This window comes from Lepus europaeus, chromosome 2 (genome assembly GCF_033115175.1).
Source record: "Lepus europaeus isolate LE1 chromosome 2, mLepTim1.pri, whole genome shotgun sequence".
In the NCBI taxonomy this organism is placed as follows: domain Eukaryota; kingdom Metazoa; phylum Chordata; class Mammalia; order Lagomorpha; family Leporidae; genus Lepus; species Lepus europaeus.
Window position 1 is genome coordinate 144,947,048 of NC_084828.1, and position 27,497 is coordinate 144,974,544.

The following is a 27,497-nucleotide window of genomic DNA, read 5'->3' on the forward strand; positions in this document are numbered from 1 at the left end:
CTAGAACTCTGAAGACCACTTTTGGTAGGAACCAAACAGACGGCCTAGGGCGACCCCTTTTATTTTTCCTTCTGCATCGTAGCAGCTCTAGGGAACAGAGGAACACGGCAAACACCACACTTATCCACATCCTCCTGCGCCCTCTTCTCAAATACACACACGCCACCTGCAGGCCCCAGCATGCACACGTTGTCTGCACTTTGCAGTATGTCGTGGGCCCACAGTGCTCACGTGGGTCCTCGGTCAGTGGGGCTGAAGCCACCCTCTGGGTCACCCACTGTCACCGGCTGAGCCAGTCACCTCTGCACGGGCTCCCATCCTTCCTCTCCTCTTCAAGGACAGTGTGACCTCCAAGTGACGGGGTATGGGGTCCTTGCTCTTATCCCACATCTGTATCCTGCTCTCCAGGAAAGCAGAACCTATCGCCAGAGGGAGGCAGGGTCACCGGGTTCCTGGAGTCTGGGGAGATTTTATATACACACAAGAGAGAATGTGTGTGTTTGAGAGGCAGGCAGCTAACCCCCTCATTACAGGTGAGAAAATGGGCCTTTTGGGGGCCATCCCCAGGGTCACTCTGCTGGGAACAGCAGCACCAGTCACCTCTCCAAGCCCCCAGCCAGTGCTTTGTCCATCAAACCAGTCCACCCCATAGTTGCTTCTGAGATGTGGACACAGCAGGCTTCCCTGTCCGTCGTCCGTGGAGGAAACCAAAAGAACAGCCTCCCGCCATGGCTCCTGTGTGGTGCTGCCCAGGCTCTCAGCCTCCCCCGCCCCTGCCCAAGCCTGCTACATCCACACCCTGAAGAGCTCCTCAGAAGACAGCACAGCCGTGGCACAGGCGTCCTCATCGTCCCTTCTGCACGTGATCAACTTCTGGGGTGAACTGGTTATCTTCTGAAAAATAATCTCCATTAATACTCATGAGGTGCTCACAGCAGTAATAGGAGGAAAGAGCGCCACAAACATTCCAACTACTTGGTCAGTTTGCTTTCTTATTTTTTTAATTTAGTTATCTGAGAGGCAGAGAGACAGAGGGAGTGGCTAGAGAGACAGAAAGAGATCCAATCCACTGGTTCACCCCACACATGTCTGCAGTGGCCAGGGTTGGGCTGCGGCCCAGCAGAGGCTGAAGCCAAAGCTGGCAAGCAGGAACACAATCCACATCTCCCACCTAGGTGGCCAGAAACCAATTTTTTGAGCCCTCACCGCTGCCTCCCGGGATTTGCACTGGCAGGAAGCTGGAGTCAGGAGCTGGCACGGGGAATCAAGCCTCAGCTGCGAGGCCAACTCCCTGATCAGTTAACTTCCAAGCAACAAAAGCCCCAAAGATGACTGCAGCCCCCAGACCAGAGGCTTCCTGATTGGCTGAGATCAGCTCCCACGTGGCTGCTCCTGTTCCCTGGCGGCCCTGCTTAGTCAATGTTTCCCTTTCTGAGACACTGCCCCACAAAAACTATAACTCTGGTTAGCCATGGCTCACTTGGTTAATCCTCCGCCAGTGGTGCCAACATCACATATGGGCTCAGGGTTCTAGTCCCGATTGCTCTTCTTCCAGTCCAGCTGTCTGCTGTGGCCCGGGAGGGCAGTGGAGGATGGCCCAAGTCCTTGGGCCCTGCACCCCATGGGAGACCAGGAAGAAGCACATGGCTCCTGGCTTCGGATCGGCGCAGCACCGGTCATAGTGGCCATTTGGGGGGTGAACCAACAGAAGGAAGACCTTTCCCTCTCTCTCTCCTCTCAATGTCTATAATTCTACCTGTCAAATAAATTAAAAAAAAAAAAAAAAGAAAGAAAAAAAAGAAAAAGAAATCTAGCCTCCTTCCATTGGACAACTCTGAGAAGAATGAGCTGGTGTGGGGTGGTTTATGGCCAGCACCCAGATCAAAGTCCACCCCCGAGAGGGCTCAATGGGGGTCACTTTCCTGCCATCTTCTCCCAGCTGCCACAATACAGTGATCATGGCTGGTTGTACATAGGGAGTCATCAGAGGCGCCCTCCCACCCATTGCTAGCTTGCTGAACACCACCGAATCCACTAGGTTCTTCTGTACTTACTGGCCACGGCCCTTCCTGTCCTCACTCCCAAGGGCATCTCCCAAGGGTTTCCTCCACCTCACTGTCCCAGGAGACTTCAGCCTTGTTGGGAAAGGGGCGGCTGCTGGGGTTTTCTGTTAGCGTCCACTGGCAGCCAGCACCAGTCAAGGACAATCCAAGGAGGGCTCACTGCGTGCGGTGTCCAGTCAGAGCCGCAGGACACTGGCCGCCCGTATCCACAGTGTTACCCTTGACTGTGTTTTAAAATCCAGAGCGATGCTGTCCAAGAGAAATACAATATGAACCCCACGTGCTGTGTAAAAACCTAGCAGCACATTTTGAAGGGTAGAAAGGAATACATGGAATTAATTTTTATATGTATTAATAAATATATGCAAAATATTCTCATCTTAACAGGTAATCAATATCAAAGTATTACTGAAATGTTTTTAGATTCCTTTGAGTTTTCAAAATCGGTTATGCATTTGGTATTTACAACACACCTCAGTTTGGACCAACCCCATTTCAAATGTTTCACCGTCACGGAGGACTAGCAGCTCTGTAACGGTGCAGTGCTAGCACACTGTACGGCACGGTCTCCCAGTTTCAGAAGGTACCACACTATTGGCTCACAGATCAGAACTAACTTCCAAACAAGGCTCAGCGGATGCTTTTTTAAACAACTGAACTAGTTTTCAACCTTTAAAAGTCAGGAGAGTTCTGGGGTGGACACTTAGCCCAGCGCCAGAGACACCAGTTAGGAGACCAAAACCCTATATCACAGTGCCTGTGTCTGCTGCCTACCTCCAGCACCTGACTCCTGCTTCCTGCTACTGCAGACCCTGGGAGACAGCAGGTGATGGCTCAAGCTCCCAGCTTCTGCCCTGGCACAGTCCTGGCCACTGTGGGCATTTGGGGAATGAACCAGCAAATAAATATCTCTCTTACATGCAAATTAAAAAAAAATGCAAACTTTTTTAAAAATCAGGAGATTTCTCATCAAAGCCTGAATTTTTAGGTTTCTCACTTAAAATGTGGAGACTTGGCAATACCAGCTCATGATCCCTCTTGGCAGCTCCCTGTGGGAGCGGAGAAGCAGCTGGCGTCTCAGATGGAACACGGCTGCCACAGCCCCACCTCCTCTCGCCGTTGAATTCACTGTCCTGCATGCTCTGGCTTCGGAGGTGTCGGAGCCCAGAAACTCCACCGTCTATGGAGAGCTCGAGGCCATACACACAATGGTTCATGGAAGAATTATCACCATGGGCTTCCTTTCCCATTGCTACCCACATTCGCTGGAATGTGACAGCAAGAAGGGAAAGAATAAAGAAAGTCACAGAAAAGAAAGGGAGACCCTTCAGCACCAAAGTGCCCATTCGTATGAAGCAACTACGGAGAAAAGACAGGGAAAACAAATTATATTTTTAACTATACACTGGATAGAATTGATGTCATTTTCCTGGCTTAAATGTTGTTGCTTTCGACTCTTGCTTGGTGATACAAACTTGAATGAAAAGAAATTCCTAATAGCGTGTTTCAGAGTACAACCTCCACCAACTGTAAAACCGTGGCAGTGGACGTGAAATGTTTCATCCACACAGAACAATTACACAAACTCAGGAGGATTTCTTGAAGAATTGTCAAGGGTTTCTAGTTGGTTATTTTTCATGGTTTAATTGGAAAGATGAGTGGATTCTGCAAGGATGGCAAGAAATTGCTTTTTAATAGTTTGGAGGATAATTTAGAGGTAATGCCCATGTTGACAAGCAGCTAGGCTGTGCTGCAGGGGAGACGGTGGGAGAGAAACAGGCGAAGAATCTGTCTACTTTAAAATTGGGGGTAGGGTGGTAGGGGCTGGTGCTGTGATGCAGTGAGTTGAGCCGTCACCTGCAACACCAGCATCCGATATTAGAGTGCTGGGTTAACTCCCAGCTACTCTCTTTCTGATCCAGTTCTCTGATAATGTGCCTTGGAAGCAGTGTAAGATGGCCTGCCTAATCCTTGGGCCCCTGCCACCCCAATATGGGAAACCTGGATGGAGTTCCTGGCTTCAGCCTGGGCCAGCCATGGCTATTGAAGCTATTTGAAGGAGTGAACCAGAAGATGAAAGATCTCTCTCTCTCTCTCTCTCTCTCTCTCTCTCTCTGATGCTCTGCCTTTCAAATAAATTAAATTAAAAATTGGGGAGGGGGGTGGTAAAGAAAAATAAAAGCTGAATGCCTCATGGAAAGAAATGCATGTAGGAACGGACATGCAGGGAAAACCAACTTAAAGGGAAAAGCAGACACATCCGCACTCACAGTTGGGATTCTGACATCCCTCTCCCAACAACTGATAGAACAGCTGCACAATTAATCAATAGGGGCACAGCTGATCTAAACAACATTGTGGGCTGGCGCTGTGGTGTAGTGGGTAAAGCCGCCACCTGCAGTGCCAGCATCCCATATGGGCACCAGTTCGAGTCCCGGCTGCTCCACTTCCGATCCAGCTCCCTGCTATGGCCTGGGAAAGCAGTAGAAGATGGTCCAAGTCCTTCAGCCCCTGTACCAGAGTGGGAGACCCGGAAGAAGCTCCTGGCTCCTGGCTTTGGATCAGCCCAGCCCTGGCTGTTGTGGCCTTTTGGGGAGTGAACCAGCAGATGGAAGACCTTTCTCTCCCCTCCCTCCCCTGCCCTGCCTCTGTCTCTCTGTAACTCTGACTTTCAAATAAAAATAAATCTTTAAAAATGAAAAAAGGACTTGTGGATGAGAGTTTGATCTCTCGCCCTCTCCCACCCATGTGATGCCTTCCAGGGAGTTATGACACAGCCCTCAGAACCGTGAACCCAATGGCCTTCCGTGGTTTATGTCATCGGTCTGTGGTCTTCTGTGACAGCAACACAGACAGACTAAGCCAGAAGTGAAGTCCTCCTAGTGGCCTTCTTCCCTGCAAACCACGAGACGCGTGCCCATGCCTAATGAAGGCCCCAGCACATGTGCTCAGCATCACACACACAGCAAGGAAGAGAGACCAGGATTACCAAGGTGTCCGGCAGGACCACCGCAGGGCAGCAGGAGTACTGGAGCAGCTGGCCCATTTTCCAGACGGACAGCAGCACCACCACAAGGATCAGCATGAAGCCCACGAACGCAAACAGGGCCAGCGCCAGCGGGAGAGCCTCTCCTGGGAACACAAGGATACGAGAGGCTCAGGCACCACAGCAAAGAGCAAACTCCTGAGGTCTCCTGGCGGTGGCTCCATGCTCAGGCCTTGGCAGCAGGTGTCAACATCTGGCGATGTTGAGGTGCGCCTGGGTGACTAAAAAGACCACCATTAGAACCATCTTTCCAGAATGCAGACGAAGGCATGGTTTCCAGAAGGCCCTGGGGAAGATGCAAATCTTTTTTCCTGGGAAGGGAAGGGGAGGAGCGTCACGTGCTGAGGGACGAGCTGTGTCAGCACGTACCTTGGCACCACAGCCAGGAGGAAGGCGGAGTGCCAGGCCCTGGGCAGGATGAGGGGGAGGTGCTGGAAGGGAACAGCCCAGAACGGGGCTGGGCGGGAACCGAAAACAAAGTGTGTCTCACAATGTGTTCCTGTTGTAGAGGAAAACACCAAGTTCAGAAAACAGTCACATAGCCAGAACTCTGCTAGGCCTGCTAAGTGGACCTGGAGGCCCGTGTCCCTCACCACGCTGCGGGCAGCCCCGCTCATACAGGAGAGGAGTCTGCTGGGAACAGCTCCGTGGCTTACCCCAGCTCACGCCTGGGCCGTTGTATTGAATAAATGGGACAGGGCCGGGTGTGACCATCTGGAAACACAGAAGAGGTTATTTCTCCATCTCTTTGTCCTGTGTAACCTTGAGCAACTCCTGGAGCCTCTCCGGGCTGGCTGCTGCCCGCAGTAGACAGCCACAGAGGCTATGGAGAGCCCACCAGAGACCCACAGGTGGCTGGGAGCACTGGACAGTGTTTCCTTGCTTTTGGAAACCATTTGGGCCGTCCCCATCAGGAGATACACCCAAGTTCATAGCTTTCCATCCACTCCTGCCATTTTCATTCCAAGGAAGGCAACTATTACAGCAGATCAGTTCACGGCAACATCCAGCCTGGAGCAACAGCCCCAGAACCCACCTCGCCCTCTGCCCAAGGCAGCACAGCCAGTCCCCACACCCCGGGCTGCTCTGAGACACGCTCTTCCTGGGGGACATCACCGAGGGAAGCTCCCTCCCTTGTTCCCTTGTTCATTGTCTGTCCTCACAGGGTAGGTTCCATAAGGGGAGGGGCTTTCTGCCTTATCCCAGTGCACAGACCAGGACTTGGCACACAGCCCATGCTCAGTAAGCATTCATCCAATGAAAGCATGAGCGTGACCTTCAAAAGCAAAGGGAGATGATTTAAATATGGAAAAACAGGGGATCATTAAAGAGTGCATGAACTATCAGTAAGGTCGATTAGCAATTCAGCTATTAAAATGAGAATTAGAACATACACAAACTTGTTTACTGCAGCGTGGTTTGTAGTGGCAAAGACTGGAATGCTCAGACCACACCTACGCACAGGGAGAGGTTGCATCCACACATCTCGGCACACCCGGACATGGACTTGCCATGCATGTTTGTAAAGTGAGATGGATCCGTATGTCCTGAATGAGAAGATGCTGACCTCATGCAAGCCAGGCAGAATGAGCCGGGCCCAGCACAGGGGAAGCGTACAGTCCCATCTGTGTGCGAGAGCACTGTTGTCACCCAGACGACAGCCAGATTACATGCCAAGCTTGCAGAGGAAAGCTCCTGGGGTGCGTGTGGGGTGGGGGAGGGGGAAAGGAGCATTTGCCTCTTACTCTATACAGATCTGTGTTGACTGGATGTCAAACATGCTTGAGTGACTGATTTTAAAAGCAGTGCAAAGTGATCATTAGATGTTATGATGTTTGCAAAAAAACATGCACAAAGTATAAATGCTATAGGATGACAGCGTGTGCCTAGCACGGGCAGAGACTGAGAGATCACACTCCCTGGGGTGGGGGTGGGGGTTAATGTGCAAACAGTGATCACAATTCAAATGCATATGCCTTTGGCCAAGCAGGAATTTAGAAAGATAGACAGGAAGCTAATACCTGTGGGAAAAGGGATGAGAATTATATTACATGGATGGGGAGAGGGGATGGGAAGGAGGAGAATTTCCATATAAATTGTATATTCAGGGGGCCATATGATACATTACATATTCAAAATAATACTTTTTTAAAGACTAAAAGGTTACACATGTAACTAGTGGTGCTCCATGGGCAGGACCAAGGGACAGAAGCTTTGGCTTTCTTTCTTTTGAAAGGGTTTTTAAACACTGTAGGTGATAAGACCATGAAAAACGCAACAGAAAAAATTCAAACAAGAAGATTCTGTGGACTGTGCACAAGGTCCCTTCAGGGTGAAAGGAGCTACAAGGCCAGGAGGGGAACCAGCCTTGCAACCTCTGACCCCAGGCCAAAGAAGCTCTTAGGGCAAAGTGATCCTGACAGCAGGGCAGGCCCAGGCTGGACTCCCATCTCTAGGGAATCAGAGTGAGGCGCAAACGATCATCACAGGATCACAGGAACCCACCCAGCCTCGGGGCAGGGCCCGACATCAAGAAGGACTCAGAGCCAAAGATCCCGTGCAGGCATCTGCGCATGCGCCAGGGACTCTCTGGGTCACCTGGCCCCAGGGTCCTGGACGGCCATCCTTACCTCGCGCCTCGACACATTCTGGCGGGCTGAAGGCGCTGCGCCTCTGGATGGCCTTCACAAATGTCTGCGCCTTCACACAGTATGCGGCCCCAGGCTCCATGGTGGCCAGGTGCACCGGGACGCCCTCACTCCTGAGCACTTCAAGGTGTTCCTTTGGGAGAGGGGAAAATACAGTGACCCTCATGGACGAGAAGAGCCAGGGAAGGATGCTCTCTCTCATTCGTGTGTGCATACATTCATTCACTCATTCTTATCCACCAAGTACCTGCTCTGTGCCAGCTACTGAACCAGGCACAAGGACACAGCACTGAACACGATGGACAAAGTCCCTGCTCCCACAGAGCTTACGTCAAGGGAGACAGAAAATACAAACACGTGTCAGGTACATAAGGGCTGTGAAGACAACAGGGGGGCAAGGAGGAGGAGAGTGATGAGGAGGTGCTGTCATAAACAACAGTCAAGGAGGGCCTCTCTGACTGGTAAGCATCTGGGCAGAGCCTGATGTTGGCCATCTCACGGAGCAGGGGCTTGGGGTGGCCTCTGCCACCAGGGGCATCAGTGCGCAGGAGCAGTGGAGGGAGCTAGCAGGCAGTGCCCCCTCTCCCTCTGTCTGTCCATCTCCCTGTCTGTCGGTCTATCTGTCCGCCTCTCTTCCTCCACAGGCTTCCCCAAGGCCCGTGCTCTGCATCTGAGCCTGTGGAGGCTTGTCTGGGCCAAGCCCATATGACTCAGGGTGCACGCTCCTCTCTTACCACCTGCGCTGCCAGTTACCAAGGGTGGGGAGTGGGTTGCACCCCAAAATTCCGAGGGAGTGGCATGCTGCTCCTGCCCTGGCCCTGACCAGCCCTCCTCAGGCCCCTCTGCCTAGCTGGCCATGCCATGTCCCCCACAGGAGTAAACAATGGTTCCCAGTGGGACCGCCTGCCCTGCCAGCCCCCTGCTGAGCAGGTGGTGCGTGTGTCCAGTCTCCCAGATACTGCTATGAGGTCAGGGGCCAGATGGCCCCTGGTAACCCCTAGGCCTGATCAAATGAGCAAGACCAAACGGATTCCTCTCTTAAGGATTTGGTCTTGGGAAACAGAATACCTGGAGCAAGAAGTAGGACAAAGAGGAGAGGACAGAGCAAGGGGAGCTAAGGCTAGGAGACCTTGAGGGGCTGGGACAGCCATAGGCATGTGTAGGAGGGAGAGAGGAGGGACCAGAGCTTGGGAATAAGCTGGGGAGAGCCCACAGAATGAGGGCAACCAGGAGACCCACCAGGGGGAAGCAAGGCCTCCACAGGTGATGAGGCTAGGCTGCACCTAAGCCAGCTCTGTTCGCAGCTTCTGTGAGAGCCCCTTATCAACAGGCACCACATCAGTCCTTAGGAGAGAGCCTTGTCTTCCCTTGCACCTCTAGACCTTGCCACCACATCAGCTTGGACGGGAGCTTCACTGGTCTGGACTGTCCCTAGTGCTTGCTGGAGCTCCACCCCTCCTGCCACTGCTGCTTGGTGGACCCTGCCCTGAGCAAGGGCTGGGCTCCCACTCACCCCACGCTGCAGCTGCCTTCCCACGGGGAGGGCAGCACCCGACCCGTGCAGGCATTCTGCCTGGCCCACCCATTCAGAATCAGATGGGCTTATTCCTAAGCCAGCCCCTGGCTCCCTGCCCACTTCTGCAGCCTGCCAAGGTACACACCCTGGAGAGGCTCGCACCAGCCTCATACTTTTGCAATCATCAGTTGATCAGAAACACCCTGGCCTGCTGCGCCTGAGTTCCTGGGGGTGGGCAGAGGGGGATGCATTGAAAAAGTGTTATGGATGCAACTATGTTAGAGCTTAGGGCGAGGAGGCAGCTCCCATTCTTAAGCAGATCTGGCCTGAAAAGGCTCCCAGTGAAGGCCTGGGATGGACACAGTCAGCTCTCTGCAGCAAGATTGATGGGGGTGGGGTGTCAGCGTCCTCCCATCCCTGCTTCCCCACCTTCACCCTGGACTGCTGCCCCTCAGGCCACCCCGACTCCGCGGAGCCCTTCAGGCACTGCTTTCCTGCTCACCCGCAGAGACCTGTACCTCCTTCCTCCAGGCCACGGTGGCGAGTCTCACCTTGGCACCAGGCTCCCTCCTCCAGTAGGCCACGAGGAACTCAAAGTGCGGCCCCAGGTCTTCCAGTTCGATCACCAGGTGAAAGCCATCCTTGGAGATCTCCACCACAGGGGGCGTGAGGACCGCTGTTGGCAAGACACAGAGAGGATCAAAGCCAGCCCCAGACGGGACTGGTTTCCCAGGCCCATGTCATGGGGGACACATGCCAGCCCCTGTGTGGATGGGAGGGGTCAGCTGCAACTTTGCAGCACCTGGAACCTGCCCACAAATACTCTCCTGTACTCAGCAGGTGCTCACTAAATGCTTTCCAAACAATGAATGATTGAAAAAGCAAAGACTGGCCAGCGCCGCAGCTCACCTGGCTAATCCTCTGCCTGCGGCGCCGGCACTCCAGGTTCTAGTCCCGGTCGAGGCGCCGGATTCGGTCCCAGTTGCTCCTCTTCCAGGCCAGCTCTCTGCTATGGCCTGGGAAGGCAGTGGAGGATGGCCCAAGTCCTTGGGCCCTGCACCCACATGGGAGACCAGGAGGAAGCACCTGGCTCCTGGCTTCAGATCTGCACAGCGCGCCAGCCATAGCGGCCATTTGAGGGGTGAACCAACGGAAGCAAGACCTTTCTCTCTGTCTCTCTCTGTCTAACTCTGCCTGTAAAAAAAAAAAAAAAAAAAAAAAAAAAAAAGCAAGACTACAATTCCCTTTTTATTTATTTATCTTTCTACCCCTTCACTACAATCAAGTCCTCTGTTGCTTCTCCGGGAGGCACCGATTCTCAGGAAATGTGATGAAATACTCATGTCAATGTTCTCTTTCCCTTTTACAAGGTTGTGGTCCATGTTCTTTCCCCTACCTCTCTATCTTAGCAGAAATTGCTCCTCTCTTGGCTCATCTAAGCGAGCAGATGCTGTTTGCTAGTGCTTGCCAAACGCCTGCGTGGGTGCGGATCCACACTGAACACTCAGGCCTGTCTCAGCCCCGCAGGCGTGAGCTTCCCGAGAGCTCCGAGATGAGAGGCCGGGACTTGCATGTCGTACATCAGCAAGTCAACCGCCTGCTCACGGCTTCGCCACGGTGCTCTGAGTTAGGAGTTCCTCTGCCCCTAACCTGACTGAGGCCTACTGACAAGTCAGAGGCCTTTTGCCCAGTTCAATAATCAATTCCAGAAACTCCAGCGTGCACACAAATGCCGCCTTTAATGCTGCCGGGCCCCAAACAGGGAGGCCAGCAGCCCCTTTGGATGCTTCCCCATCGGCAGGCCAACGACAGAAGGGCCTGCTCGGGCAGTCTCGGCTCCCTGCCACCGCTGATGGAACCATGCCTGCTTGTGCGAGCCAGACGCCGTGGGGCCAGAAGGACCACCCTGGCTGTTGGTCTTGGTTGGGGAGCAGGGTCAGAGGCGCTCTGGACTGCAGCCTCCCACGTCGGGGTCAGTGGACATTCGGCAGAAAGCAGTTCCTGGAGGGAATCCTCAAAGCATTTCCCCCTCACCTACCCCGTCGGGGAAAATGGATGCCCGGGCATGGGAGGGCTGCCTGGCTAGGGGATGGGACTTGGGGAGTCACACAGTGCCGAGCTCTGTGTCACCGCACAGCACCACCTGCGCTCCCTCACAGACCCCTCCAGAAGGAAAGGAGGGTTCACCTGCTCCACTTGCAACTCGTGATTGATTGAGGTCTCTGGTCTCCATCTTTACTGAAAATCGAATTGGAGAAAATGACCCAAAGTTCCCCTTCAGAGGGAAAAATCTGACAGTGTTGGGGCAGGAACCTCTCTCACTGCACCTGGCGTACTCGGCTCACTTTATCAACCTAGGAAGCTGGAGAAGGCAAATGCTATCACTGTTGAACAGAGGTTAAGTCATACGGCCAGCAGCCAGAATGTGTGCCCGTGTGTTTCTACACTTCCAGCCACCCTTGTGTGGGGTGTTAGAGGATCTCAACACTGGCTGTATGTGGGAACAACCTGGCGAGAATTGAAAACTCCCAATAGATAGGCCGCAAAGGATCCTTTAAGCCAGGCCCCTGGGGATGTGCCTTGGGCGTGAGTGGTTCCGAAGCTCTCCTGTGACCAGATCATGCCCTCAGGGTGAGAACCTCTGCTCCTGGGAGCAGGCATTATGGTGCTGTGGGTTCAGCTGCTGCTTCCCATAGCCACTTTCCATTTCAGAGTGCCAGTTCAAGTTCTGGCTGCTCCACTTTTTTTTTTTTTTTTTAAAGAATTACTTATTTATTTGAAAGTCAGAATTACAGACAGAGGGAGAGAGACAAAAAGAAAGCTATCTTCCATCCACTGGTTCACTCCTCAAATGGATGCAAAGGCCAGGGCTGGGCCAAGCTGAAGCCAGGAGCTTCTTCCAGGTCTCCCATGTGGGTGCAGGGGCCCAAGCACTTGGGCCATCTTCTGCTGCCTTTTCCAGGCCATTAACAGGGAGCTGGATCAGAAGTGGAGCAGCCAGGTCTCGAACTGGCACCCATATGGAATACTGGCATTGCGGGCAGAGGCTTTACCCACTATACCACAACACCAGGCCCCCGGGGCTGCTCCACTTTCAATCCAGCTTCCTGCTAATGTGCCTGGGAAAGCAGTGGAAAATGGTCTGAGTGCTTAGGCTTCCGCCACCCATGTGGAAGAGCTGAGTTCCTGGCTCCTGTCTTCGCCTGGCCCAGCCCAGCTGTTGTGGCCATGTGGGGAGTGAACCAGCACATGGAAAGCCTCTCTCACTTGTTTGCGCTTTCTTTCTCTCTCACTCCACCTTTCAAATAATAAATAAACCTTAAAAAAAAAAAAAAAAAAGACTCTTTGCTCTCAACAAGACTTCCCTTTAAGCGTGGGAGAGGTTTTTATGGAGAGCCTTAAAATGAGATTTTTTCCATGTCTGGGGAGAAGTTGGAGTGGCTTTTCTCAGATGGAAAAGGACAGACTTAGTCTTTAAGAGACCAGCCGGCCACGCAAGCCAGTTGCTAATGCCACCCACACGGGGGTCACACGGGAACACACGTCCCCCCTTCTGAGACAGGTGCAGACCCCCTGTCAGCAGCTCCCCCTGCAGCGAGAGTTTTCCCTGTTGATGCCGGCCTCCTTAGGCATGGGTTGCTCCTGCTCACCCCTGCCCAGAGGTGAGGCACTCCCTTCTCTCCCTCGGACCCGGGCTGCCTTCCAGCAACAGCTGCCAGCACCTAGCCATGGTCTTGGCTGGAGCCCTGAGCTCCCCGCAGCCAGAGGGAGATGATTCTGGCTGTGAGTGGACACTGGGGCAGAGGCAGAGCCGCAGTGCCCTCCAGTGTCCCGTAGCCTCGCACAGTGCCTGGCGCTGGGCCCCTGCCACTTCCTGGGACCCGGGAAGGAAGGGTGGGAGGAGAAGCCACCTGCTCCAGCAGAGGTTCCCCTGGGCTCCCATTCCACAGTCCCATTCCCGCTCCTTCCCGCCTCTGCTCTCTGGCTCGCCACTGGGCATCCCGAGGGCAACAACAACACCAGGAATTCCTACAGGAAGTTGACAGCACGGTGCTGCCCCAAGCATCACACCCCACAACACCAAGCCACGCAAACTGCTTGGCCTCCTCCGGGTGAGGAGGCAGGGGCCCAGCTGCCGAGGGCCACACTGGGATTTGCACCACACCTGTCTGACCCCACAGGGCCAACGTCTCCTTCAAACCATCTTCACCTTCCTCAGCCCCTTCCAGCCTGGGCTTCCCCACCGTCTAATTCCTCCTGATGTCGGCCCAACCCCAGCCACTCCTTAGTGGCCCCTGACTCACCTGCACTGCAGCTGCTGCCTCAGTTTCCTCTGCCCTCGCACGGGGAGCAGCTTCTGCCACACAGAGCAAACAGAAGGCTCGGGGGCCCTCCCTTGCCTTTCCTGGCTGCATTCCTGCCCCCATCGCTGGCACAGGAGGAGCTGCCTTGCCCCTCCCCACCTCCCTCACCCCTCCATCCTGCAGCCACACTGTCGCCACCTCCATTCTACAGTCACTTTCTCAAGGGCACATCAGGAGGCCCTCCCTGGCCCTCTCTCTGCCTGGCGCCCCTCCTTGCCTTTCTCTGCATCTTAAACCCTGAGTTTCACAGGATCCTGTCTTGGGCTCGCTTTGTCCCCCAGATTTTGCCCCTGGACAGTGACACTCTCTCCCAAGCCCTTGGCTTCTCGCTTCACATTGTGTGGCCAGCTTTGACCTTCCTGAGCCCCAGGACCCAACTTCCAGGTGCCTGTCAGACACCCGTGGTGTGACAGCACAGAGCACAGCCAGTCTCACGAAGCACACAGCCAGGTGTCCCCCTCCCTCAAGGACAGCTGCTCCTCCCGGGTTCCCTGCGTTCATCACCACCTTTCGCTGCTCTGTCCTCCGTAACTGGTCCCGAAGTTCTGTCTTTTCTACCTCAGTCCTCCTCCCTCCTCACCCCTTCAGCCCTTGAGGGATCGGACCCATCTCGACTTCCCCTTCCGTTGCGCTGCAGGCCTTGCCTCTCCAGCTCACGTGCCACAGAGCAGCCAGGGTGAGTGCTCTCTAACAGCCCAGGCCCAGCCCTTCTCCTACACGGCTGTCCTCTGCTGAGTGCTCAGGTTCCCTACTCTGTGTGAGCGGCTGCTTCCTACCCCTTGGCCACCCAGCACGCATCACCATGTGCACCCTGGCCATTGCTTGCACTCAGCCAAGTCTGGCCAACTCTCTGCCTTCTATGTCATTTCTTTCCCAGCCCTTTCCCAGGTACTATTGCAGTAGGAAGATCATTTGTTTCGCAGTCATGGTAGAAGAGCAATGTTTCTGGTGGCTCTGTGAAGTGTATACACACATCTCCACCAGGAAGCTGCTCACACAGCCGGTACCACGGGGGTAATGAGGTACCAGGTGGGAGGCAGTGGGGAGAAAGAAGCAGAACAGCTTTCCTTCCAGGTGCGCAATGGCAGCCTCCCTGCTGCCTGCAGCCCCTGACAGACACAGTCAGGAATGGCTTCCGGAACAAAAGGGCGCGAGAGACAGCATGTGGGAAAAGACTCACAATTTCCACAATGTGCCAGTACGAGTTGTTTGGGTTCACAACATTCTAGCTTTGCAAGACTATGGTAATGCTGAAAAAAGGCCCGAGGCGAAGCTGTTGGGGTGAGGGTGGGGGTAGAGCAGGGTCTCACTTGAGTTTCGATTGAAGGGCTGCTTCAGGGTGCTCCAGGCTGAGGTCCGTGAGCCCAGAGCGGCCCTGACACGGAGGTTGTACGGCACTGTGGCAGTGATGTCGTCGCTGATGTCACACTGAGGCCTTTCGGTGAGCGAGCACCAGCTGCTGGGGATCCACATGTGGCTCTTGTACAGGCTCTCGTACTCCCTGGGCAAGGAAAGGAGGGCACAGTGTCACAGCAGCCACTTGGACCCCAGCTCAATGATACTTGCAGGGAATTACCATCATTCCCCTGCTTTGTATCAGCCAGCAAAATAAGCCATTACTCTATGCCCTAGTTCTTCCACTCTTCCTCCTCACCAACCATGCATTCTCCATTATCACCAGACAAGAGAAACCATAGGCATGACCCCAGTCTGTCCAGGTCCATAGTCACTACCTTAATCTCAGCCACTGTCATCCCATGTTTTGTTGTGGGCTTCCAGCTTCCACACTGGCCATTCAAACCATTCCTAGTCAGCAGACCATGACATTTCTCTCCCTAGTCACTTCCTGTAGCCCTTTAATGGAATCCAGACTCTTCCAATGGCCTATGGGACTCTGCCACACCCTGCCTGTAAGCAGGATGCTCTTCCCCACACCGCTCAGCTCTCTCTGCCTTAGGACCTTTGACCAGCTAGCTGTTCTGCTGCTGCTGCTCAATGCCTGCTCTTGTTGTCCCAGAGCTGTGATGTAAATATCACCTCTTCAGAGAGGCCCTCCTGCCCACTGTGAAGGAGCTGCTGAGTCAACTCTATCTCATCAGCCTTTCAGCTTCCTCCTAGCCCTGATCAGTATCGGAAATGGCCTAGAGCACTATTGCCCAACACAACCTTCTCTGATGATGGAAAAGTCCCACTTCCATGCCATGCTCTGCTGACTTATGTTTTGACTTAAGGCTTATGTTTTTCAGTACGGTAGCCACTGGCTACATATGGCTACGGAACACCTTAAATGTAGCTAGTGTGACTAGGGAAGTAACTGCTTTTAACTGATTTAACATTTTTTTTTTTTTGACAGGCAGAGTGAACAGTGAGAGAGAGAGACAGAAAGGTCTTCCTTTGCCATTGGTTCACCCTCCAATGGCTGCCGTGGCAGGCGCGCTGCGGCCGGCGCACCGCGCTGATCCGATGGCAGGAGCCAGGTGCTTCTCCTGGTCTCCCATGGGGTGCAGGGCCCGAGGACTTGGGTCATCCTCCACTGCACTCCCTGGCCACAGCAGAGAGCTGGCCTGGAAGAGGGGCAACCGGGACAGAATCCGGTGCCCCGACTGGGACTAGAACCCGGTGTGCCGGCGCCGCAAGGCGGAGGATTAGCCTATTGAGCCGCGGCGCCAGCCAGCTGATTTAACTTTTTATAGCCACAAAGGCCACAGCTGCCACACAGACCTAGAGGACTTCCTGTCCAAAGCCTCCTCCATATGTAAGCTTCCTATATCCAGGTGTCAGCTGTATTCCTGAGCCTAGAAGAGCATCCACACACACCGGTGCTCAGTGTGTATTCATTGGTAATGAAATAAATTGTGCCGTTTGTGTCCTTGTCACTCCTCACAGCTGCAAGCACCTAAATACCTAGAGAAGAGGAGAGCCTGCTTGCCCCAAGGCCAGCTGACCCATAGTGTCACAGTCGTTTTGGCTCTCAGGTAGAAGATCATAGTCAACGAAACTAAGGTCTCCCAGCCCCCAGATGATTTGAGTCTCTGTTTATCCATCTCAGTTCAGAGTCAAACTCATTGGACAGTGGCTCACTGTTGAAAATTTATACCAAAATGTGTCTAAACTATTTGTGGTCCCAGAGAGATCACTGTCAAATCCAAAAGAAAATTGCCCTTATTTCTTGAACTCTCCCAAAGCCCCTGCAGACAGAGGTCCCAGGACACTGGAGATGATCTACCCATGGGCTCAGAAAGCCTCGTTGAGCTGAGGAGGAAGAGCTGGGCCTCCAAGAACCCATTGATGATGAAGGGAGAAGAGCTACTTTAAAAACAGAGCACTCACCCCTGGAACTGGACAGAATAGTACACCGTCTCGCCAGGCAAGGCCACTGGGCTCCACACCAAGAGATGCTTCATGTTGGTTGAGTGTACTGAGAGGTTTGAAGGGGCAGGCAGAATGGCCACTCCATCTGGGATCAAGGCAGACAGACAGAATGACAAGAGGGCTCACGGTGGGCATGCCCCAGCTTCAAAGTATGTCTGGTGCAAGTCTTCCCATGTTTATGAGTCAGATACAACTCCTGCTTCCTTCTTGTGTCCATGCTAAGTTCTTGCTATCATCCTTAAAATTCCAACTTAGGTGATAAAATGGCACGTTAATAGTAATAATAGCAATAGTTAACATTGTGCAAGTCCTTACCACATCCTCTCTAGACCATGTGCAAGATTGCTACATGATTATTTCACATAATCCTCATGACCATATTGATAAGAAGGACCACTGGTGCCTCCATTGCACAAAAGAGGAAACAGAAGCACATTTCTTTGACTCTTATGTCAGACTGACCTGGATCCTGGCCTTGACTCTGTCACTTACTAGTTGAGTTTAGGCAAATTGATAAACCCAGGCCTCCCTCCCCAACATAGCAAACCCATGCAGACTCCTGCCAGCTTCAACTTAACTCTTCTCCTGCTGCTGCCACATTTGGTACCAAGGTGCATCCCTTGATGTCACCCAACAAGGCCAAGTAGGGCATCAGCTGCCTGTTGGGAAGTGTAGGCTCAGGTCTGAATGGAGGGAGTGCAGCCAAGAGGGGCACCAGACCAACAGGGAGACTCCACCCAGGAAAACTGCAGGGCCCTAGGCCAGCCTGGGACACCTGCATCTGCTCACAGAGGTGTGGGCACACAGTTGGCCAACAATTCATATGGAAGGGAGGAGGCTTGCAAAACTGAACTTGCACTCATAAGGACTTCAGGAAGCCCAAAAGCTGATCCTCACAGGTAACCCCCGGGTGCAGTCCAGACCTCTGTGATGGGATTCTCTTCCCTCCTTCACATGCTTCTCTTTTTAACACCAACACCTGCCTCCCTTTGCTGTTGCAGTCAGAGTGATAACATCAACAGTGTAGAATGGGGGTGGGGCTGGGGCCCTCACCCGAGACTTTTCATCTCTGAGCCTGTCTCCATATTGACACCTGCTGTTTGTTACCAAGTCCTGTGACCACAAGGGGATAGAGGTTGCTGGGGACACCATGTTTGGTTCCCCTGCCTCTTCTCAAATGTGGGACCCTGAAGATGCACCTGCACCTCACCTTCAGCACCCAGGGTTGGCCCTGGGAGGAGACACCTGAGGCATCCATAGGGGAAGCTTCCTTACCTCCCCAGCCCTAACTGAAATAACCAAAGGAATGGAAAGGAAAAGAGCAAGCAGGTGACGTGCAATGTTGGGGCATTGTCCTCTCTGGCAGTCTTCCTCTGGTAAAGTAAGAAACAATTAAAACAAGAAACTCCATTTGGAGATTATAAAGCTATATAAATATATAAAGTTGTACTTTATGTAATTGATTTAATGATAAAATTAAAGTATATATCACTATAGTGTGTTAATGAATATAACTTTATTGTATAATTTGAAAACTCTTTTTTTCTCTCTCTCTTTTTTTTTTTTTTTTTTTTGACAGGCAGAGTTACACAGTGAGAGAGACAAAGACAAAGGTCTTCCTTTTCCATTGGTTCACCCCCAAAATGGCCACTATAGCCGGCGCATTGCGCCGATCCAAAGCCAGGAGCCAGGTGCTTCCTCCTGGTTTCCCATGCGGGTGCAGGGCCCAAGCACTTGGGCCATCCTCCACTGCCTTCCTGGGCCACAGCAGAGAGCTGGACTGGAAGAGGAGCAACTGGGGCAGAATCTGGTGCCCCAACAGGGACTAGAACCCGGGGTGCCGGTGCCACAGGCAGAGGATTAGCCTAGTGAGCTGTGGCGCCGGCCATAATTTGAAAACTCTAAAAAAGGAAGTCTCCAGGCCCATTTGGTTTCACTAGAGAATGTCACCAAGCATTTAAAAAAGAATTAACTCCAACTTTACATACTTATTGCAAATCACAGAAGAGGAATGGACACTCTCCAACTTACTTCATGAGGCCAGTATTAACCTGATACCAAAATCAGACAAAGGAAATGTACTTAAAAGTTAAAGGAAAAACTACAAGGTGAGTATTTGGCACTCATCTTGTAGTTGAGATGCTATTTGGGATGCTCACACCCTATATTGGAGCACCTGGTTCAGGCCCCAGGTCTTCAGCTCCTAATACAGCTTCTTACTAAAACATACCCTGGGAGACACCAGGTAATGGCTCAAGTGCTAGGGAGATATGAGTTGAGATTCTGGCTCCTGTTTTGCTGTGGTCCACCCATGATTGCTGCAGGCATTTGAGAAGTTGGTCATCAGATGAAAGATCTCTCTGTTTGTTTTTCAGCTTTTCAAATAAAATGAAAATAGAAAAAAGAAAAAACTATAGCCAATATAGCTCATGAACTTAGGTGCAAAAAATCTTCAATCGCATATTAGTAATCCACATTAATAATTTGTAAAAAGATTATACATCATAACCAAGTGGAATTTGTCCCAGGTATGCAAGACTGGCTCGATATTTGAAAATTAATAAATGTAATCCATCATATCGACTACCTAAAGAAGAAAAATCAGAGCAATCATGTCAACTGACATAAAAATGGGTCTACAAAACCCAAATCAGCTCATTATTAAAACAAAACAAAAAGCTTCTCTTCAAGTTAGGAATAGCATGGAGTTGTCACCACTTGATAAAGACCATCTACAATAAAGCTATAGCTAATACCTTAAGAGAGAAAGACTGAATATTTCCCCTTAAGATCAGGAGCAGACAAAGATGTTCACTCTTACCACTATTACTGAATATGGTACTGGAAGTTCTAGCCACTCACTGTAATAAGAAAAGGAAAGAAAAGGGAGGAAAGAAAAGAAAGAGAAAAGGAAGTTAGAGAAGGAAAAAAGAGAGAAGGGGAAAAGAGAAAGAAGGAAAAAGAAAGAAAGAGATAGAATAGAAAGAAAATAGAATGGGGGAAAGAAAGAGAAAATCAGAAAGAGAAGAAAAGAAGGAAAAGAAAAAAAAGAAAGAGAGGAAGAAAAGAAGGAACTATACATTAGAAAGAAAGTAGTAAAACCTCCCTATTTGCCAATGACATGATAGGTTATGTAGAAAATATAAAAAGAAAAAAAAATCCACAACACCTAAAACAAATGAGTTGAGGAAATTCATAGGCTATAACATTCATACATATTAGCAATCAACAATTATTCACAGAAATTAAAATTGTAATCACTAAAAAAAACTTCAAATTGTTATAAATCTAACAATATCTATGATTTGTATGGGAAAAAGTCCAAATCCTAATATAAAAAATCAAAGACTAAACAAATGGAGAGACATACTATGTTCATGGACAGGAAGTGTCAACATAGTTAAGATGGCAATCCTCTCACATATTGATATACAGGTTTAACAATTCTTATCAAAAGCAACCTACCCAATTCCAAGACTGTGATATTGGCAAAAGGACAGACTCATGGATAAACAGAGGGGAATAGAAATCTCATAAATAGATTCACATAAATATGCTCAATTGCTTTTTTGACAAAGGTACAAAAGTAATTTAATAAAGTATAATCTTTTCAAAAATTAACACTAGAATAAAGGACATCTGTATTAAAATAATAAGCCTAAACCTAAACCACATACCTGATTGAAAAATTAACTCAAAATGATCTTTTTAAAAATATTTATTTATTTATTTGAAAGTCAGAGTTACACAGAGAGAGAAGGAGAGGCAGAGAAAGAGAGAGAGAAAGAGGTGTTCCATCCACTGGTTGGCTCCCCAAATGGCCACAATGGCTGGAGCTGTGCCAATCCGAAGCCAGGAGCCAGGAGCTTCTTCCAGGTCTCCCACATGGGTGCAGGAGCCCAACTACTTGGGCCATCTTCTACTGCTTTCCCAGGCTATAGCAGGGAGCTGGATCAGAAGTGGAGCAGCCAGGACTCAAACTGGTGCCCATATGGGATACCGGCACTGTAGGCAGCAAGCAGCTTTACCCATTAACGTCACAGTGCTGGCCCCTTAAAATGATATTCATGTAAAATGTTAAACTCCAGGGGCTGGCACTGTGGTGTAGTAGGTTAAGTACCTGCCTGCAGCACTGGCTTCCCATGTGGGCGCCAGTTTGAGGCCCAGCTGCTCTAATTCCCATCCAGCAATAGAAGATAGCCCAAGTGCTTGGGTCTCTGCATCTGTGTGGGAGACCCGGAAGAAGCTCCTGGCTTCTGGCTTTGTATCGGCCCAGTTCAGTTGCGGCCATCTGGGGAATGAATCAAAAGATGGAAGACTTCTCTGTTTCTCCCTCTGTAACTCCTCCTCTCAAGTAAATAAATAAATCTTTTTCAAAAAATGTGAAACTCCAAAACCTTTGAGAAAAAGCACAAGAGAAAGTCTTCAGGATTAAGTAATGGGTTCTTAGACTTGCAATGAAAAGCAAGATCCATAAAAGGAAAAATTTTTAATTGGACTTCATCAAAATATAAAACTTTTCCTTTGCAAAAGGATGGGAAGAAAAGCTACAAAGTGGGAGGCAATACTGCAAGCCATCATCTCACAAAGAGCTCTAAGCTGCTGTCTACAATGCCAGCATCCCATACGTTGGTCCGAGGACCACCTGCTCCACTTCTGAGCCAGCTGCCTACAGTGGATGATGGCTGAAGTACTTGGGCCCCTGACAAACACGTGGGAGACCTGGGTGGAGTCCCAGGTTCCTGGCTTCAGCCTGGTCCAGCCCTGGCTTTTGCAGCCATTTGGGGAGTAAAACAGCAGATGGAAGATCTCTTTGTCCCACACTCTCTGTAACTCTGCCTTTCAAATAAATAAATAAATCTTTAAAAAAAAAAAAAACTCCTAAAATTCAATAGCAGAAAATCAAACAATTCATTTAGAAAATGTGCAGAAGACATGAAAAGATATTTCACCAAAGGGACTATAAACATGACAAGTAAGTATTGAAAAGATGTTCAGCATCATCAGCTACAGGGCAAATGCAAATTAAAACTGCAATGAGATAATAGCTACCAGAATCACTAAATTTTTAAGTGATAAAGCCGAATTCTGGCAAGGATTCAGAGAAAGTGGATGTTCATACATTGCTGGTAGTGATGTAATATAGTACACTCAATCTGGAAAGTAGTTTGGCAAATTCTACAAATGTCCCTACAAATGAGAATGTCTCTCATTGTCTGATGTTTTTACAATGATTTAATTGGGGTTATATGTTTTTGCCCTGTAATTACAAGGAGTAAATGATATCTTTATGCCTTATTACTGGTGACATAACCACTAATTATAAAGTATCATTTTCCCCCGTTAGAGTTAATAAATACTTTGGAGGATATACGTTAGATATGCAAATGTTTGGCTCTTCTTTAACTCCCACCCATTAATTTTAACTTTTATTTCTTGCAACAATTATTGCTGGGATGCTCTAATATGGATTTATTTCATTGGTCTTCTGTAAAGACATGCTAGTTCTTCTCCGCCACGTAACCATTTAGTTATTTATTTTGAATATGGACTTGCAGATTTTTTTATGCTTCAAATTCAACACTATTGTTTTTATGACTCAAATTATCCCAGTTTTGGCTACTGGAAACTCTTCCAGGTTGACTCCTGTATTCTTTTGACTTTGTCTTATCCCCTACCCTCTTTTTTTTTTTTTTTTAAGATTTGTTTATTTATTTGAAAGGCAGAGTTACAGAAAGAGAAATGGAAAGAGACAGAGAGAGAGTGAGCAAGATCTTCCATATGCTGGCTCACTCCCCAAATGGCCACAATGGCCGGAGTTGGGTCAATCCAAAGTCAGAAGCCAAGAGCTTCTTCCAGGTCTTCCACGTGGGTGCAGGGGCCCAAGACTTGGGCCATCTTCTACTGCTTTCCCAGGCACATTTGCAGGGAGCTGGATTAGGGAAGTAGAATAGCCAGGACTTGAAACGATGCCAATATGGGATGCTGGCGCTGCATGTAGTGGCTTTACCCACTATGCCATGGCCACAGCCCCTTCCCTACCCTCTTTTTCATGTTATTTTTATTAGCAGACTTTTAATTTTTGGAGTAATTTTAGATTTGCAGAAAAATTGCAAAGATTTTTGTACATAGAATTCCCATACACCTGATATTCAGCTTTCCCAAATGTAACCATGACACATTTGTCAAAACTAAGAAAACAACATTGGTCCACTACTATCAACTAATTCCAGGTTTTACTTGGATTTTGCCTGTTTTCCAGGTCAGGTCTTTTTTCTAGGATCCAATCTAGGATACTGTCTTATACGTAGGCTCCCATCCATTTTTAGCCTTTCATTACTTACCACAAGATGCCGTTGTCTTATTTTGTATCTTTCCTGCCTAGCCCTGGAATCAACCATTTCTCTAAGGAGTCTCACCCAAGGAATTTTGAAAAATCCCAGTGCCCAGGCAGCACTATAGATTCATTCAGAATCTCCGGCCATGAAGTCCCCAGGAGAGTCCAATGTGCACTTCAGACTGGGAACCGCTGATCTAGACCTTCTATGTGTGGCTAAAGAATAACTGTGACTATGTTAAATCTCCTAATACATTACTGTATTTCCCAGAGGACTCTCATGTTCTTTGAAAACAAGGGGCTTTTGGGGCCGGCGCAATGGTGCAGCGGGTTAACGCCCTGGCCTGAAGCACTGGCATCCCATATGGGTGCCGGTTCGAGACCCGGCTGCTCCTCTTCCAATCCAGCTCTCTGCTATGGCCTGGGAAAGCAGTAGAAGATGGTCCAAGTCCTTGGGCCCCTGCATCCACATGGGAGACCTGGAAGAAGCTCCAGGCTCCTGGCTTCAGATCGGCGTAGCTCCGGCCGTTGTGGAGTGAACCAACAGATGGAAGGCCTCTGTCTCTACCTCTCTGTAACTCTTTCAAATAAATAAATAAACCTTTAAAAAGAAAAAAAAAAAAAAAAGAAGACAAGGGGCTCTGCTTTGTTTCTCTCTCTCACCAGCACCCAGACTGGAATCTAGCACATAAAAAGCTCTCAGAAAGACTAAATGAGTGAAACTTGACCAAATGAACCAAGTCTCTGCTCCCTTAGGGAAATCAGACTAGGTCTAATTTCTCTTTTCCTAATCCTTCACCCTTCTTAAACTATTATATTTTGCTGCTTTAAGGTTTATGCCAATCACCTGTTTCCTAAAATCTTGAGTCAGTGCAAGAAAAGCAACAAGAAGTCTTGCCCACCGTGAAAGCCTCAGGCAAACTTTCCAGGCAGAATCCTGTGTCTCTTTCCTGGATGGGCCCCTGTTGGATCTGAAACCAACTCCTGCAATTTGTGTCCTCTTCCACTACCTGTACCTCCAACAGCCTTTCCGCTGCATCAGAAAAGGCAGCACCTTCTTTATTTCCCTCACCTTATTCCTGCTTCCTATTTCTGGCCTGTTTCAAGGTCTCGGTCTTTTTTGCAGAGAACAAAGGGTACAGGCACTAGAGCTGGCCACCCAGAGTCAAATCCCAATTTCCCCACCGATAGGTTTTCAGAAAGTTCATGGAAAACCTATTATGAAAAAACTACATGGGGCCGGCACTGTGGCGTAGCAGGTAAAGCCCTGCCTGCAGTGCTAGCATCCCATATGGGTGCCAGTTCAAGTCCCAGCTGCTCCACTTCCGATCCAGCTCCCTGCTATGGCCTGGGAAAGCAGTAGAAGATAGCCCAAGTGCTTGAGCCCCTGCACCCACATGGGAGACCCAGAAGTTCCTGGCTCCTGGCTTCAGACTGGCGCTGTTCCAGCCATTGCAGCCAATTGGGGAGTAAATCAGTGGATGGAAGACCTTTCTCTCTCTCTCTTTGCCTCTCCTTCTCTCTATGTGTAACTCTGACTTTCAAATAAATAATCTTAAAAAAATAAAAAGAGAAAACTATGCATGGATTTCAGACTTCTTTGCACCAAAATAAACTTATCTTTTAATTCCATTTTTTCCACAACTTTTTTTTTAAAGGTTTATTTACCAATTTAAAAGAGTTACAGAGAGAGAGAGAGGGAGAGATAGATAGATTTCCTGTCCACTGATTAACTCCCCAAACAGCCACAGCGGCTGGGGCTGGGCCAGGCCGAAGCCAGGAGCCCTTGTCTCTTACATGGATGCAGAGGCCCAAGCACTTGGGCCATGCTCCACTGCTTTTCCCAGGCCATTAGCAGGGAGCTGGCTCAGAAATGGAGCAGCCGGGACAGGAACTGGCATTGCAAGTGGTGGCTTTACACACCAGCCTGCAACGCTGACCACCCTGCCCTACAACCTTCTTAAAGTGTCCTTGTATATACTTGTACAAATAACTGAACCTCTCTAACAGCACCTACTTTGCAGGATGGATGTGAGAGGTGAGAACACTTTTGCCATCTGAGAGCACAGTGTGGGCTCAGAAATGGCCGTTGTAATCATCATTGTTGGGAATGGAATCAGTTTCCTGAATCATAGAGGAGACCGAAGCTGCAGGGTCCAGTCAGTAGGTAATAGAGCCAAAAATCATGCACAGGTCTTCCTGGTCCCAAGTGTTTCCACCTTTTCCCTTCTTTTTCTGTGTGAGAAAATGTCAGAAGAGCATACTCACCTCCTCCAGGTCTGCTTGAAACACAAGTTTTCAAGAAAAGGCCTAAAGGACTGAATTAATGGAAGAAAATGTCAAGTTAAAAAAAATGCTGGCCTTTCCTCTTGTTTGGCTTCCCATCTTCTCCCTCTGGCTTAGTGGAGGAGTGTTTCCCGGTAACACTTTTGTTCCGAAAACTAAGTAATCAATCAAGCAACCAACCAAACCACTTTTGTTAGACATGCTGAAGACAGTGGGAAAGACGCCTGGGACCTGGCATCAGCCAGAAGGAATATGCTCCATATATACCCAGCCAGGAGTGAACGGGGCCAAGGGGCACAAGAGAGGACTCAGAAGGTCTGGAAGAGGGGGAACCTCTCTGGAATAGGACCACGGGCCTGCAGAGGGGCAAGAAACTGGCAGTGATGCGGCTGATAATAAAGGCCAGGAGGAGGAAATAAGGCAGTGACAGGCAGACTGTGAAGACAGCAGCTGTCTCCCATCTACATTAATTTTCAAGGAGTGGTGAGAAATAGGGTTGAATAAATCTGAGGTGGGGCCTGAATATGCTGGGTCAGGAGAAGCGAACAGCTAAGGTTTTGAGACAGGAGGTAACACTATATCCTTGATGCTTAAGCCAGTTATAAACATATGCAAATCACTTTAGCCCCAATTTGATACCTCTTTTAAATTAACTAGAACAATCAGTTCCATTTAAAAAAAAAAAAATGCAGGATCCAATTGCCGCTGTAAAGTGCCCAGTGTCTTGGATTATAAAAACCAGAAATTTCACTTAAGTGTGATAAAAAGACATAAAAGGTTAAAGAGCTGTGATTTTGTAATGATAAAGCAAGTAGGTACAAGCAACCAGGAACAGCACAGAGAAATTGCATAATCCTACCCGCAGGGAAAATGCCCCAAACCAAGAATTTTTTTAAAATAGCGTATAGAGGACCTTCCTGCAAAGATCACGAGAGAAATCCAACATTTGTAAGTCATATGTTCAATATTAAACTCATAAATTGCCTTTTTATTTATGTGTACTTTGTCAGAATGTTTGACTTTAATCTGTCCTTAGAGCTAACAACTTCAACACACAGAGAAAGACAGAGAACTATGCAGCACCATTTAAGAACAGCTAATGAGATAGACAAGAAAATGCATGGTGGAACTCTGCTAAACTTCAGACTATTTATTTTGATGTTGTATCTTTCTAGATTTTCTATGGACATTTGGAGATAGATTCCCATACAGAATGCAGGTATTTTATTTTATTTTCTCTTTTTAAAAATATTTATTTTAAATGATAAAGATCTCCCATCTGTTGGTTCACTCACCAAGTGCTCACAACAGCCAGGGCTGAGCCAGGCTGCAGCCAGGAGCCAGGAACTCCAGCTGGGTCTCCCATGTGGGTGACAGGTACCCAAGTATTTGAGCCATTATCTGCTGACTCCCAGGGTACATATTATCCATTAAGTACATATTATTCCAGGAAGCTGGAATGGGGTTAATTCTTGAATCGGGGCACACTGATTTGGGATGCAAATGTTCCCATTGGCATCTAACTACTATGCTAAGCAGCCACGCCAGGCCTTTTCCTTTCTTTAGGGACGTGAAGATAGATGTTTAAGAGGTTGAGAAACCTTTTATAAACAGACATGTATGTTCTATAGATATCCTCATATTTCAACGCCAAGCCCCGGAAAAGTATTTTCACCTTCTTCACTTATATGAGGGGCCCAAACTATGAGCTATATTCTAATCCATACTTACCTGTGAGCAAACATGGCATCAAAGCGAAGAACCACAGGACAAGACTTGTGCAAATGTCTTCTAGAACCATCGTGAGTCTGTTTGGCAGATTCAGTTTGATCCGGAGCACTGCTTCCTTCCAGCAAGAAGTGTTC

The 27,497-nt window shown here is 49.4% G+C and overlaps 1 protein-coding gene across 1 annotated transcript; it reads right to left on the reverse strand.

Moving 5' to 3' along the window:
• IL20RB (interleukin 20 receptor subunit beta) lies at positions 1–27,497 on the reverse strand. Its single transcript, XM_062182295.1, has 9 exons — positions 27,364–27,497; positions 16,968–17,094; positions 14,948–15,138; positions 9,825–9,949; positions 7,740–7,890; positions 5,053–5,195; positions 3,086–3,328; positions 799–894; positions 1–87 (listed from the first exon to the last, which is right to left on the reverse strand). Exons 1-9 carry the CDS (start codon positions 27,431–27,433, stop codon positions 1–3), a joined length of 1,233 nt encoding a protein of 410 aa, XP_062038279.1. The 5' UTR covers positions 27,434–27,497.

Bases quoted from the DNA above. Each gene is read 5' to 3' on its own strand.
- IL20RB (XM_062182295.1), bottom strand. From the start codon at position 27,433: ATGGTTCTAGAAGACATTTGCACAAGTCTTGTCCTGTGGTTCTTCGCT. The intron at 9,950-14,947 runs GTGAGACCCTGC...TCTTGCCAACAG, and splicing joins GCCCTTCAATCGAAACTCAA to CGGTCCTCACGCCCCCTGTG. The intron at 895-3,085 runs GTATTGCCAAGT...ATTATTTTTCAG, and splicing joins CCAAGAGGGATCATGAGCTG to AAGATAACCAGTTCACCCCA.